The 14342-nt window shown below is 36.4% G+C and overlaps 2 protein-coding genes across 4 annotated transcripts; both read right to left on the bottom strand.

The window, feature by feature from the left end:
- Positions 215-5421, bottom strand: LOC109715881 (probable carbohydrate esterase At4g34215). 2 transcript variants are annotated; one of them, XM_020241103.1, is made up of 3 exons: positions 4768-5421; positions 2760-2913; positions 215-712 (listed from the first exon to the last, which is right to left on the bottom strand). In XM_020241103.1, exons 1-3 carry the CDS (start codon positions 5404-5406, stop codon positions 621-623), a joined length of 885 nt encoding a protein of 294 aa, XP_020096692.1. In that variant the 5' UTR covers positions 5407-5421; the 3' UTR covers positions 215-620. The 2 variants fall into 2 exon arrangements, with proteins under 2 accessions (XP_020096692.1, XP_020096691.1); XM_020241102.1 differs by having other exon boundaries at positions 2727-2913.
- On the bottom strand, positions 8542-13238 carry LOC109715716 (xylulose kinase). Of its 2 annotated transcripts, XM_020240847.1 has the most exons (9): positions 13080-13238; positions 11752-11975; positions 11074-11213; positions 10596-10848; positions 10315-10447; positions 9813-9901; positions 9218-9495; positions 9006-9075; positions 8542-8906 (listed from the first exon to the last, which is right to left on the bottom strand). In XM_020240847.1, the coding sequence occupies exons 1-9, from the start codon at positions 13138-13140 to the stop codon at positions 8694-8696; spliced, it is 1461 nt and encodes a 486-aa protein (XP_020096436.1). In that variant the 5' UTR covers positions 13141-13238; the 3' UTR covers positions 8542-8693. The 2 variants fall into 2 exon arrangements, with proteins under 2 accessions (XP_020096436.1, XP_020096437.1); XM_020240848.1 differs by lacking the exon at positions 13080-13238 and having other exon boundaries at positions 11074-11217; positions 11752-11948.

Genomic DNA, 14342 nt, shown 5'->3' on the forward strand with positions numbered 1-14342 from the left:
ACCACTGAGAACAAGCCCTACCGAACAATCAGCAATACAACGATAGCCGACAGGTAGTTGGAAGTGTTACACTTTAACAACAACGGTGGTAACACAAGGAGGCATATAAAATTTTGTCATATTTCCTTTCTCACAACATGGTGTCCTTAAAAATTTTTAAAAAATAAATATAAAAAAAGCAAAAAAAGGAACAGGGGAAAAAGGATACTGTAGCTAATTATAAAGCAATGTCAAGTACGATTTCATTATATTTAGTGAATGAAGTACAGCAGTATTGCTACACACAGGTCACCATTGTGAATTTCTTTGAATTTTTCAAAAAAAAAAACCTGTAAATGAAACCTAAACCTCATGATGACATGTGAACACCTACAGAGTGCTATTCGCATGCACAACTCCGAATTATTCACGTTTAAAAGGGGGAGAAAAAAGAGTATTAAACCAATGTGAGGATTGTAACAGCATTTTCTTTAGTTTACCCATCAAAACCAGTATGCTTCCATGGTTCTATTATCAGTCCAAACATCCTCTTGAGACCTCACTCCATGTAATATAGTTGCAACAAAGAAGTATCTACACCGTAAGTGGTGAAGCTCCTATTTTTGTTCAAAGACAAGGAATCATAGAATACAAAGAATGGCAGCAACTAATAACCCACACAGAAATTTTGCCTTTGTTCTATTTCCCGTCGAAAAGGACATTGCTTTGGTACCTATATACCATGCACATGAAAAGTAGCAGGGAGATAAGCTAAGACTTTCTAGAACAGTAGTTAAAAGATAATAATAATAATAATAAGTGAAACCAACTAAAGATTAAGAAGTTTTGTCAGCAGGTTTCATCAAGATGCATCGGTACTACAAGTTAAACATCCAATCCAGGCACTAGCTTACACTGCAATATACAAAATGTTTGTATTTCTGAAAAAACATTTATACGTATGGTTTTTGGGCTTTTTAAGCACTTACGTAGATAGCATAGCAAGAAAGCATATATTTACTAAAAATTGAACATAAGTTAATCAGTAAGTTGAGGATCAACTATTTCTATGTGGTTAAGCATGCAATTCAAGTGAAATAGGGACTCTAAACAATGGCCGGTAAGAATGATGGTATAGGAACTGATCATAGTCAGGTATCACTTGTATACCTCATTAAGGACAATTATCAAGGATCTAAATTCTCAGCGATTCCCGCAGTGCAAGCAGAGCAGCAAATAAAGAAGATGAAACGTGAATAATTGTTGCATGAAATTGTGACACCCCAATAGTCCCAGATTGGATAGTTATGGCTAGATGTAGGGGTATATAAGCTTGACTAGGCTAGACATAATAACTGGACTTAAACATTCTGGGCTGGTGGTTTTGACCCAACGAGTTATTATTGCTAGCAGGCTGGATCGTTAAATTTGGTATCAGAGCCAGTTCACCAGTTGGAAGTGTGAGATGAGTCTTGGCTGAACCAGGGTCGGAATGACAGACTAAGCCGGGGTCGGTGATAGACAGGTTAAATCAGGGTCAGAATGACAAAGACTAGTGAAACAAGTCTCACATCGCCTGGTGATGTTGGGTTGTGTGTGTATGTTTAAAGGCTGATAAGGACGTCAAGGCCTAAACAGAGGGAGTCTGTGACACCCCAATAGTCCCACATTTGGTAGTTATGGCTAGATGTGGGGGTATATAAGCTTGACTAGGCTAGACATAATAACTGGGTTTAAACATTTTGGGCCGGTGGTTTGGGTCCAACGAGTTATTATTGCTAGCGGGTCGGGTTATTACAGAAATAGGGAGTGGTAAACTATAGGTCCAAAACTAAAAACATTTCCTGGGAAAATTAGATTAACTATTATAAGTACAACGCCTGCAAAGATCTCTATACAAGGTAGAAGTAGGATTAATACTACAAGGCTGTTTGGTTCAAGGTTTATAATATTCCTGGGATGTTTTACATTTTATATTTGGAATGACAAGTTTGTTACTAACTTATCAAGTCACTTGGGTTCGGAGGTTGTTTGGGGCTAATATATTTTTATTAATGGACTACTAATGATTCCAATTAAGAATGGGAATGGGAATGAGAATATGTCCTAAACCGTGATAATCTAGTATTCATACCAGCTAGAAATCTACAATGATTTCACAATTTCACTAACACCTTTTACAACCATCCAACTTTAAGTTGAATGGTAAAAATTTGAATATTTTTAATAGAAAATATGAAAATTAATGAATACTACAAACCACGAACCAAATGGGCCGTCATTATCATGCTTAGAAATCGTAATCAACCTTTGTCAGTATGACACCTCAAGCCAAGTTAGCATAGTACTGACTTCAAACGGATGAACAATTTGACTAACTGAATTGATTGCAAAATTAAAATATCAAGATCAACTTCTCTAATACAGCTTGCCCAAAACTTTCCAGATAGATTAGCTGCTTAATTATGGTCATCAAACTCAATAAATGGTATATATAGTTTCTAATTTGACTATATACTATTTCAGTAATTATTCTAAGAAAAAAGCTCCTCTATGTAAGAATTTGAAGCATTAAAGAGTATCTTATTATGATATGCTTTAACAATACAATGCGCTACAGCAGTGATAAAGCAGATTTTATTGTTTTGAGAATTGAAACACATGTTAAATTCACATTTCACCACAAATGTGTCAATATGAAATAGAATCAACCAAAGAACCATAATAAAGTTAATGTGCAGATGTACCATAAGTTAGATAGGATTGAGCCAACATTTTACCAAGCTGGACTTGAGCTTGGGTGGTTAGGTGGAGGTGGTCACCTTCAAGTGGCAATCCCTTCGCATCGACACATATAACATTAGGAAGTTTGAGCCCTTTCTGAGCTTTCCTTACAATTTCTGTGAAGTTTCCTTCTCCTGATGCAATGGCAACCTAAAATGGGGATATGAAGAACATTATATCTCCTTGCATAAGCGGTTCCATGCAAAAAGAAAAAAGTTTTTGAGGTCAAATGTGCCAATACCTACTGAGCTTTTGACGAATTATGATAACCTTGTTATCCCCATTTGATTGCAAATAGTTTATCATGCACTGATTATACCTGATTTTTGTGATGCAACACTAGGTGAATTTTTCATCCAATATCCCTGAGGTCTGTTAGGGACTGCCTGGCACGTGGCAGTTATAATTTATATTACCATTTTGTCTCCTCTTCCTCCGACGCGTGATTAATTGTAGATAATTAATCATCATGTTACTGTAAATGATCCTTTACTCATATCAAATGAGAAAACTGGACTAAAATCAACATTCTAATTAGTTTATGTCACCATGCCGATCTACACTAATACCAGGGATATTGAATGGAAGCAAACTCAGGTGTGACATAAATATAATAATGATAAATAATAATATTTCCTGAAATTTCGAGTAGTCAATCTATCGGAAAAAAAAATATAACTACAAGCACACATGTAAAGAATTTTTTTTTTTTTTGGATAAGAGCCCTCGACAGATAAATAAACATTCAATATAAAAATAATCTAAGAAAACACAAACGAGGGTGATATTTTAATGGTACTAAAATATTACAAAATATAATAATAGTATGCGTAAAAACAAATCTATAAATATCATGGATATCAACCGTTACATTTATTCTTTGGGACAATTGCTTATATATCCCTGAATAATTTCCGACTTTCTTATTTACTCCGTTTAGAAGGCTCATATTAAAAAAAAACCCTTTTAGCTTTCCAAGTTCTTTCAAATATACCCTTAAAGTTAGATTCTATTAGTGAACTGTTAGGAACAACCATTATCTTTATAAAATTGCTATTTTGCCCTTTCAAATATACCCTTTTATATCACCAACTTTTCTTATTTGCTCTTAAGTTAGGGACAAAAGAGGTATTTTCACTTCTTTTTTTTAACTTTGATAGAAGTTTAATCCGAATTTAACCTGAGATGACTTAACGGGTACTGACAGCAGGAATATTTTTGAATAACAGAAAAATATATGATAGGTATATTTGAAATAAAAAAATGTAGGGACAAATAAGATATTTCAGAAGTATCGAGGGGTATATATAGGCAATTATCCCTTATTCTTTACACTTTCGAATGATATACAGCCACAAAAGTAAGTTTTAACCCAACCCAACCCAACCCAACCCAACCACCAAAATAAACAACAAAATATAATAAGTTTTGTTCTAGTGACGTGCAGTTATAAACATATAGCTAAGTGAAATAACAGAGTATATGGCAAACACATAGCAATTTCATAGCAAGCAAATGGCAACAAGTAACTCGAGCAACTATTGGCTGCATCAGGTTTGTTTGTACACACTTTGCGCCGTACCAAACGCACATTCTCACACTTAAATCTTCACCATCCAACCCACTATCGGGGTGTTCACTTCACGGTTTGTAATATTCTGAAAAATCTCTACATTTTCTATCCAAGATATTCAAATTGTCACTGTACAGCTCAAATTGAAAAGTTGTAAGAGGTGTTAGTGCAGTTGTGAATAGTCCATAAACAAGAATACACTAATTCCTAACAACCTCTCAACCCGAGCGGCGTTGGTAACAAACTTAATATTTCAAATATAAAATATACATATTTCCGAAGCTATACGCCAATAAAATGAACGAACGACCGTATAAGATTACCGTAACTTTTAAATTACGTAAAAGAAAAGAGAAACACTTATTAGGGTTCATGAAACGTGTGACATAAGATGAATGATTTGCACGTGCAGGTGCACGAGATGTACGGACCTGGATGAAGAGGAGCCCGGGCAAGCCCAGATCCGACCGTAGATCAAGGATCATCGTCTCCAGTTTCCCACCGTACGATTCGGCGTCGCTTCGCTCCACCGTGTCGCTCTCCCCCTGATACCACAGCACCGCCCCCAACCTCCTCGTCCTCCGCCCCTCTCCCCGCTCCAACGCCGCCCTGGCGCGCCGCACCATCGCCGCGTAGAGCGGCGCCCCCCGCGCCCACTCGTCGATCCGCGTCCCCCCCACCGCGCACGGCACGAGCCCGATCGCCTCCGCCCCGGGCCCCTCGGCGGCGGCGGTGGCGGCGGCGGAGCGGCGGAGCGCGGAGGCGAAGGGGAGGCCGGGGCCGACGCCGCAGGGGCGGGCGCGGTCGATGTCGGCGTGGAGCGGCTCCCGCGCCTCCTCCCACCGGAGCGCGGCGCTGAGGCGCAGGATCGAGGGGCTCGGCCGGCACTCCGGCGGGACATCCCCGTCCCACCGGTCGCCGACGACGCCGCCGCGCCCCGCCATGTTCGACTGCCCCGCGAGCACGAAGACCACCATCTCCTCCTCCACCTCCACCTCCGCCTCCGCCTCCGCCACCGCCGCCGCCGCCGAGGCGAGGAGGAGGAGAAGGGAGAGGAAGGAGAGGAGCATCGCCACCTCTCTCTCTCCCCCCCCTCTCTCTCTCTCTCTCTCTCTCTCTCTCTCTCTCTCTCTCCTCTTGTTTGGGTTTGGACTTTGGAGTTTGGATTCGTTCAGAGGGGGAGATTACGGGGAAAGAGAGTAGCTTTGTGATTTGATCGGACGGTGGAGATGAGGCGACATCATCATCAAGCGTGGCGCACGGTCGGTGACCACGGTTGGTGTTTGACACCGGGTCAAAGGAGTCAACCTAATTAATCCTTTTATTAGCAGCTTAATTACTCCTTTTTAAATTTGTGTACATCACATGTCATCAACGAGGGCTCATTCTTTCCGGGAGAGCTCATTCCTTCCAGCTCTGCATGCCAGATTTTTTTTTTTTTATTTTAATTTTAATTTTTTATTTTTATTATTATTTGTTTGAACTCGTGTGTCTAAAACAGCGTGGACCGAATTGTTGGATGATCGGCTAATCTAGCGGTCAAGGTTGATTCAGCCTCGAATAAACGGCGAGATTTTCCTACACGCAACATAATTTTGTGCATAAAATTTAAAAAAAAAAATATGTATCTCTTACCAACCACATTCAAAGAAAAATGATTTATATCGAAATATTTTTAAAAATAATAATAAAAATAATAGGAAAGTGGTCTCTCTCAGGGACGGAGCCATGTGGGGCCGACAATGGTCATGGTCCCTCCCCCCTACATTTTTAAAATTACAGAACAATCCGCTAGTAAGCTATTAAAAAAATTAAAATATTGTAAATTTAGGGGACCAAAGTGAAAATTTTGAAAAGAATTGTTGGCTTGTGGGCTAAGACTCCAAGGCTTACGCACAGGGACAGCCCATATATAGCCCAAAGGAGTTATGGCCCTCTTCAACTTTTTAATATTTACTTTATAGTCCTTTGGTAGTTTATATATTTTCAGTTAATTTTTAAAATATATCGGCCTATTTTGTAAAAAGTTTTTAGTGCTAATATAGAGCTCTCTTTCTCTTCTTATGTGTTTTATAGGTGAAAATATATTAAGAACCTTTTAATTATAATGCATTTTGAAATAAGTCCTTTCAACTTTAATTATTTTATTTATACATTCTTAACTTTCCAATTATTTTGATGAGCTAATTTATTTAACTAAATAAAATTGTATGCTAAATTTAATAGCTCTGTTAAATATTAGTCATTGGTTGTTATTATTTTATTAACAAAAAATTAAAAATTTAAATTCTAATTAAATTGCTATTAGATTTAGTAAAATTCTTAAATTATTTGAATGAAATAATGCAAATAAAATAATTAGAAGTTAAGCAAGTATAAATTAAAGAAATAAATTTAATATTTTTTAACATTAATTATCTAATCACTAAATTTTTTTATTAAAAATTTGAGTAGTTAAAATTTTATTTATCTGCTAAACTTTTTATTTGTACATATTTTGGCCCCCCTGTGATTGAATTTTGGCTTCGTCCCTGGTCTCTCTCTTAAGGTTTCGTCATTATTTTGTTCATTTTTTATAATTTATATCGAAAATATTCTTAGAAATAATAAAAATATATTAAAAAAATATTTTTTTCTTATAGAACAAATAAGAGCAATTTGGTTATTTTATGTTCTCCATTAGCGTTGTAACTTTCTGAAAATATTTTTGAGGAGACAAAAATAAAAAAATAAATATTTATAGAAAGATTTTTAGTATTTTAATATTTTTTTTTTGAGAGAGCTACCCGCTTCGTTTATTTTTTTTTATTATTATTAAACACCCAAAAGGGTTGGATGAATCTTAAAAGTTTAAGGCTTAGGTTTAAGCCAACTAGTCTATAAAATAAAATATAATGAATCCATAGATTTCAAGCTCTCTCCGCAATTCATTAAAAAAGTGGGCCCCTCCCCTCTCTAAACCTATATAATTATTCTCTTAATTAGCAGAGCCCACATTCTCTCTCTTCTTAATTAGGATGTTAGTGTAGGCATGGAGTCCCATATTCTCTCTTCTTAATTAGGATGGAGCTCACATTCATTCTATTCTTAATTAGGATGTTAGTGGAGGCATGGAGCTTATATTCTCTCTTCTTAATTAGGATGGAATTGCTTCCTTTCAAATATTTCTCACGTTCTCTCTCTTAATTAAGGTGGGGTTAATTTCCTTCTAAATACTTCTTACGTTAATTCGTCAAGTAATAAAACCAATCCCAACGAAATCACATTTTTATTTTTTCTCTTCTCTTTTATTCTTGCATTAAATTATGTTTTTTTAATTTCTATCAACAATTTTTATTCTCTTATTGTTTATTTTTTGTTTTCTTTCTTTGTTCTCCGCTGGATTATATTTTCATTCTAAAAAATTTTTTAATATATTTTTTATATTATTAACCAATCAAATATTAATTATTTTTTACTATATTTTTATATTTTATTTGTATATTTAATTTATAATTTATTATAATTTTTGTCCGCCGCATCGCGCGGGTTCCTACACTAGTATATATATTAATTTTTTAATCTCTGCTTAATTATCCGACGTGGAATTATTCACATATAAACCCTTAAAAAATTCATCGCCCATAAAATATTAAATACATTTGAAATACAACTCTGATTATTTTTTTGAAACAAAGATAGCATGTTACCCACTTCATTCATTAAAAATATGAATTAGGTGAAATAAGTTGAGACAGCGAGGGCCTCGTTATGGGCGTATCGGCCCAAAAAAAAAAAAAAGGATATTTCCTGTTATGGTAGGAAGGAGAAAGGAGATTATTAAATGCATATCTTGTTATGGTACAACTCTGGTTATTAAATGCATATCTTGTTATGGTAGAAGGGAGATTTCCTGATATTTTCTCTCTACCCTCCTTTCCTGCTTATAATTATTTTATCTATTATCAGTATATGATAATAAAATAAAAAAAAAATAATTAGCTGTAAATTATTTAAGAAGGCATTAAGGAATGTCTAAATTTGTGTTTCCTAATCACAAACAAGATTTTCTATAAAAATTTTCGCAGAACTACCCAAATAATAACAATAAAAAAAACGTACCACGAACTCCAAATTTACAGAGACATAATTTTTCCATAAAATGTCACACGGGATGACCGCGCCGTCCATTTTTACATAAAATAGACTCTACTTTGTACAGAGTCTACCAATCAGAAGAAAATTTCTCCATTTTGTCCATTACAGAACATCCAATTTACATCACTTGAAGTTCTGTAAGTGACAGGAAAAAGGAAAACTAATTGAAAAAGATTTGTTCATGTTATCCAAGTTTGAGGAAAATGTGATCCAGAAATGATCAAACAGATCTTGAATCTAGCAAACATGCACCCTTGAGTGCGAGCAGCGCGGCTCCGAATGCAGCCTCCGTCTGCCACGCTTTACTGACGGGCAGGCCGAGCACCCTCTCCCTTATCTTCATCCATTGCTGATTCTTCGCGCCACCCCCCGCCGTAAACACTTCCTCCACCTCCGTCGCCCCGAGCTCCTTCAGCAGCTTGTAGCCCTCAGCCTTGTCAGAAAAACAAAGTATCACTAGATACCAATGCAACTCCGAAGAATTGGGATTGTAGTAGTTATGATGAACTTTTCGGTGAGGATAGTTACTTACCTCGATCCGTGCGATGGATTCGAAAATTCCATGCAAGTATTCTACGTCGCGTTCGGGTCGTGGATGTAACCTTCATAAGCATGCGAGCACGAAAAGAAGTAGTCATATGGTTATGTAATCATAACTTTTCGTCGAGGTGATTTCTGATATACTAAAAAATCTACTGACAGAGTATGAAGTTATTAGCTATCATGTAATGGAAAATTGAGCACCTGGGCATCATATCTGGGTCAGAGACGGGAAACCTCTCGCCTTTTTTCGGTAAGGGATAATAATCAAGAGGCGACGGTACCGAAGGATCGATCTCCTTACTCAATTCCTCCAATTGTTCATCAGTGAAAAGCTGTCGCAGAACAGCACCTCCAGTGTTTGAGGCACCGCCGACGAGCCACTCGTCGTCGAGACGATGGCTGTACACGCCGAACCTTGCGTCATCGACACGAGTTGTGCTTAGGAGTTTGATCGCAAGCGTCGAACCCAACGATGTTACCTAATGAAACTTGAACAAGAATATACTAGTAAATATACAGAGCTAGCATGCGGGATTAGTTAAAAATTTAGTCCATGAAATTTCACCCCAAATTTCGTTAACAATCTAGTCTTCAATCTCCTCCATTAGTCAATTGTTGCAAAATATGGAAAAATGCAATGTTAAATTAATGGAATGACATAAAAAGTTAATAAATTGTTACAATTGAAACTCTAGTGATGTAAATGACATTTTGTTTAAACTAGGGAGACTATATTGTATTAACCTTAACTTTGTTTATCTTCATAAAGTAAATGAGTTACATGAAGAAAACTCACAGCTTTTCCTGGTTGTGTAGCGCGAGCTGCGAGGAAAGCTGCTATACTATCAGTTGTTCCAGTACAGACAGCACAGTCCTTCGGAAACCCTAGCAGAAAGTTTGAATATTTAGTTTTAATTCTTTTATGCGCATCTGACATGTTACAGGAAAGAAAGCATAGGCAGAGATCTAATCACTGATCAGAAAACTCAAGACCATTTGCGGCATACTACATGCATCTTTCAAATAACTACTTAATATGATGCGTAATCGAAAAAAAGATAAAATGGATTGCAGTAGACGGAACAGATTCCCCGCATACCATCTATTACGGAAATTGGACACTAAACCTCATAGATTATTAGCCAATGGCTTGAAAAATCAGGAAACCTCGAGCAATTGCTAACTTTATTTGTAAATATAAGACTAGGATAACTTTATAACTATTTAACTACGGAGTTATCTTCTGCCCTGCAATAAGATTTCAGAAAATGGAAATTCAATCTGAAAGAAGGCATTACCATACTGCAATGTAATGTCTTCTTTTACGGAACCGACAGGAGTTCCAGGTGCTTTAACAGAAGGCAACATATATGAAAATGGCTGAGACAGCAACCAGCTCGGATAGGAGTCGGTCTCTGGGTCATATCCTACCTGTGATAAAGCACGAATAATATAAATAGGTAAACACATCTCTGGTCCTATAGGTTTCATTCGTCCGAAATTCTAAAAAAAGCTAATAGTAAACAAGTGAAAGATACATGTTCAAAGTGCTGATAAGTTATGAAGCGAAAAGAACTACCTTCAAGGCATTGTTGTAGTCAGAAACACCGAACTTTCCATGTAAAAGCCATAAGAGCCAATCCGATTGATGCATCAGTAAAGCCGGGTCTTGGTCCGAGTTGTTCGAACTCCACCACGATACAAGCTTGCATAAAGTGGATGACCCAGAGCACACAGTGTGGTTCTCTGGAGCAATGGATGTAACGGTCGGTAGAGCATCGGGAAAGCTTTCATTGTAGAGAAAAGGTCCGGATAGTAGCTCTCCTGTTTTACTAGTTGAAGAAATTTGAACATCTCATCAGAAAAGTGTTACCAAAAGCAGAATTTCCGACTTGAAGCATTTGCTTCTGCTGCAACGAGAATCCGTTGAGAAGGTTTTTATGAAAAAGTATCTACTGCTTGTTTGAACAGCTCTATTCAAACAGCACCTTTGCAAAAGCACAGGCTAAGCCAAACAGGCTCACGATACAGAAGGAACCTTAAATCTGGTTATCCACCTATCAATTATGAGGGTTGTTGCGGAAGTCCCATCGATGGATATGGAAGCAATATACGGTCGATAACTCGCCGGAATATCATCAAGAAGTGAAAATAGTGTTTCTTTCCAAGAGGTCGCCCAGTTTACGGTGTTGCCAACCTGCCTAGCGGAACAATCAGGCAATATAAGTTCGTCAAGAAGACAAATGCCGAAAATTCAACGCTAGAATGGTTCCTACAAAATATGCGCATCACGAAACTAGAATTGAAGCCAAAACCATGATTTAGGTGCTAATTTTATGCAAATTTGGAGTCAGAAACCAATGTCCACTGTGGCATAGGAAAAGAGAACTAACACATCCATTATCAACGCTAACACGCGGGACATGAAGTAGAAACTTAAACCTTATTTGAAGTACAAGCATTTAGTCTAGAAGATCAATGATTTCTGAAAGTCCACAAGAAGCTTTCTCAAATCATATGTATATAAAAAAAAAAAAAGAGTCTACAAGTACTCATATTTTTAAGGTCCAGAAGATCCATGCTTTAGATTCAAATTTTGACTCATCGAATTTGATTTAAAAAGGCCAAAGTATGCAAAGCATATATCAAACAGAATGTTATAGTAAGGTTAATTAATTTGACAAATATAAACCTTTAAAGATATCAAAAACTATACACTAAACAAGGAAACTTACCAAACTTTTTGGATAGTTTCTCTTTCTTTCGGAATGAATGGTTCCTTGCTCATCTATAAGAGCATATCTAGCACCAGATGTTCCGAAGTCTATCCCAAGGTAAAGTTGTTTGTTTCCACCACTGCGCCCTGTTGCGTAATCTCGGTCACTCCGAAAGCGAATAATCCTTATTCTTGTTGATAATGTAGAGCTATATCTTCTAGTTTTCCTCAATAAACAGCACTCTGATAAACAAACAGAAGAGATTGAATGAGTAAAGATGAACTAAGTAAGTTCCACCAGGAAAAGTCACTGCCACAGATAGAAAAGGTATCTGCATGGTTTAAGTGTCAAAATTTCATGTTTGATGAATGAATATATAGCAGCATCTTTTACTGCAAAGTCATTTTAAAGATGTGACTCAGCTTACTGATGTGAATTCTAACATGTACTTGTTTTCTTTGCTGAAGATCCCTATAAATTCATCTTGGTTATTCAAGAACCTGTCTATTGTACTAGGTTTTTTGTACTTCAATCAAATCATCTGATCCTAGATTTAAAAAAAAAAAAAAAAAAAATAACATCAGTTAGATAAGAATATCTGATTAAACTCAGGGTTTCAAACAACAGGACGCTGAAGCACTGCTAAAGTAGTATACTTGGTCCCTTGCCATTCCCTTTTAGGCCCTGTTTGAATGTCGGATCAAATTATCCGAGAATAACTTATTCAGTATTATGAATTTTTTTTTAAGGTGATTGTAAATAAGGAATTTCACTTTTCTTTTTTCTTTTCTCTTTGAAAGGTTTTATTATCTACGATTCGGTAGGACAGTATATTTTATTTACGAGATGATTTATTCTTAAAAATGACTTAAAAGCCGAATATATATAGTATCACATTTTAGACATTTAATCACGCTCCTCATCTACGAAACGTACAAGTTTTTGGAGAAAATCAGAAAGATATATACCGAATAAGATATTCATGCGTCCAACCAAAGTCGTCGTAGGCCTCGTTTGGACGTTAGAACAATAAAGTTTCCAGTAATATCTCACGCAATATTTTTGTTTGTGATTGCAAGCTACGAGCTTAATTTTACCTCCTTAGAAGGTCTCAATAATATTGCCCCGTACCTAGCTAGTACAGTTGATTAAAAACTTAACGGTTGTATCTGAAAAGATATGCCGAATAAGAAATTCATGTAATCATTGAACCAAACATGGCCTTGGTCATATAAATTTTTTGATCAATTTTAACTAGTGTTAATTATGACACAACATTGAATGGGAGACTAATTTAATTTGTTTGGGTTTTTGAGACATTTTGGGTTGACGAGAATTCAATTTACCTTGTTGAGAAGGGAGGCGGAGGTGGGAGTGCGGCGTTGGCCGGAACGCGATTCCCAACATCGCGCTCTCGCGCTGAAACTGCTTCTCGGAGCAGCTCAAATTTGGAGACTCTGAAGCGTGGTGTCAGGATAAGGAACGCTTGGACGGGCACACGCGGAAAGTCACTAAAATTTAGGGCTTTATTGCTTTTAGCCCCTTAAAAAAAGATAATTGCATAATAGGCCCATTAAATTTATATTTGTAAGACTGGTCATATTCCCATCACGTAGCAGCCACATAAGTGCCACGTGAGTGTGGCTGGCAGCCCAGGGTTTCAACTAAAAGAACCATTCACCGTATTTAGATATCGTGTCATTTTCATATTTACCGTGTTTATTGTATTGAACGTTGTATAAGTTAAGTTTGAACACGGTGAATGGTTCACCGTGTTCAACTTAACCGGCCACGCTCATGTGGTGCTCGCGTGACGCTTGCGTTGCGGGGATAGGACCAAATCTTGCAAATATAAATTTTGTGGGGCTATTTGTGATTTTTTTTTTAGAGGGGCGCTAAAAGCAAAAAAGCTCTAAAATTTAAAAGCAATGCTACAGGTACACTCTAAAGTGGGGTGTATATCTCACACCAACTCAATCCAAGGTCATTATTGTCACATCAATTTTTTTAAAATTTTACTAAAAATTAATTCAATTTTTATCAATCCTAAGATTACAGGTGTAAGATGTACATCCCTTTTTGGGGTGTGCAAGAAGTATTTTTCAAAATTTAATATGGGTTAATTACATACAGCTCCCTATAAACGTATTGAATAGCACATATACCCTTATAAAATTCAACTTTTTTATATTTATTCTTGCAAAAATTCTTACATTTTCAAATATATCTCCGCTATTAGAATCCGTTAGAAAAATATAGTTAACCATAAGTAAAATACTTAACACTGATTAGTAAATGAGATAAATTAACCCTTTTACCCCTCTTATATTATTTGTGATAGTAGAATGGAAGAAAATGACGACGGCTGGAGATTTTTGGGAGAAAATTTTTGCATAATTCTAATAGTTGGGGATTATTGGAGGCACATATTTATAATGACAAAAATATGATTTCACTTATCTTTTTTAAAAAAATAAATAGTGTTCTAACGATAATAAACTAAAGGAGCATATACGAATATTACTGGACTTTTGCATGAATAAATATAAAAAGTTGAACTTTGTAAGAATATATATAAATATCTAGGTTGAATTGAATTTTACTAGTCA

The sequence above is a fragment of the Ananas comosus genome, linkage group 9, assembly GCF_001540865.1.
Source record: "Ananas comosus cultivar F153 linkage group 9, ASM154086v1, whole genome shotgun sequence".
NCBI classification, from domain to species: domain Eukaryota; kingdom Viridiplantae; phylum Streptophyta; class Magnoliopsida; order Poales; family Bromeliaceae; genus Ananas; species Ananas comosus.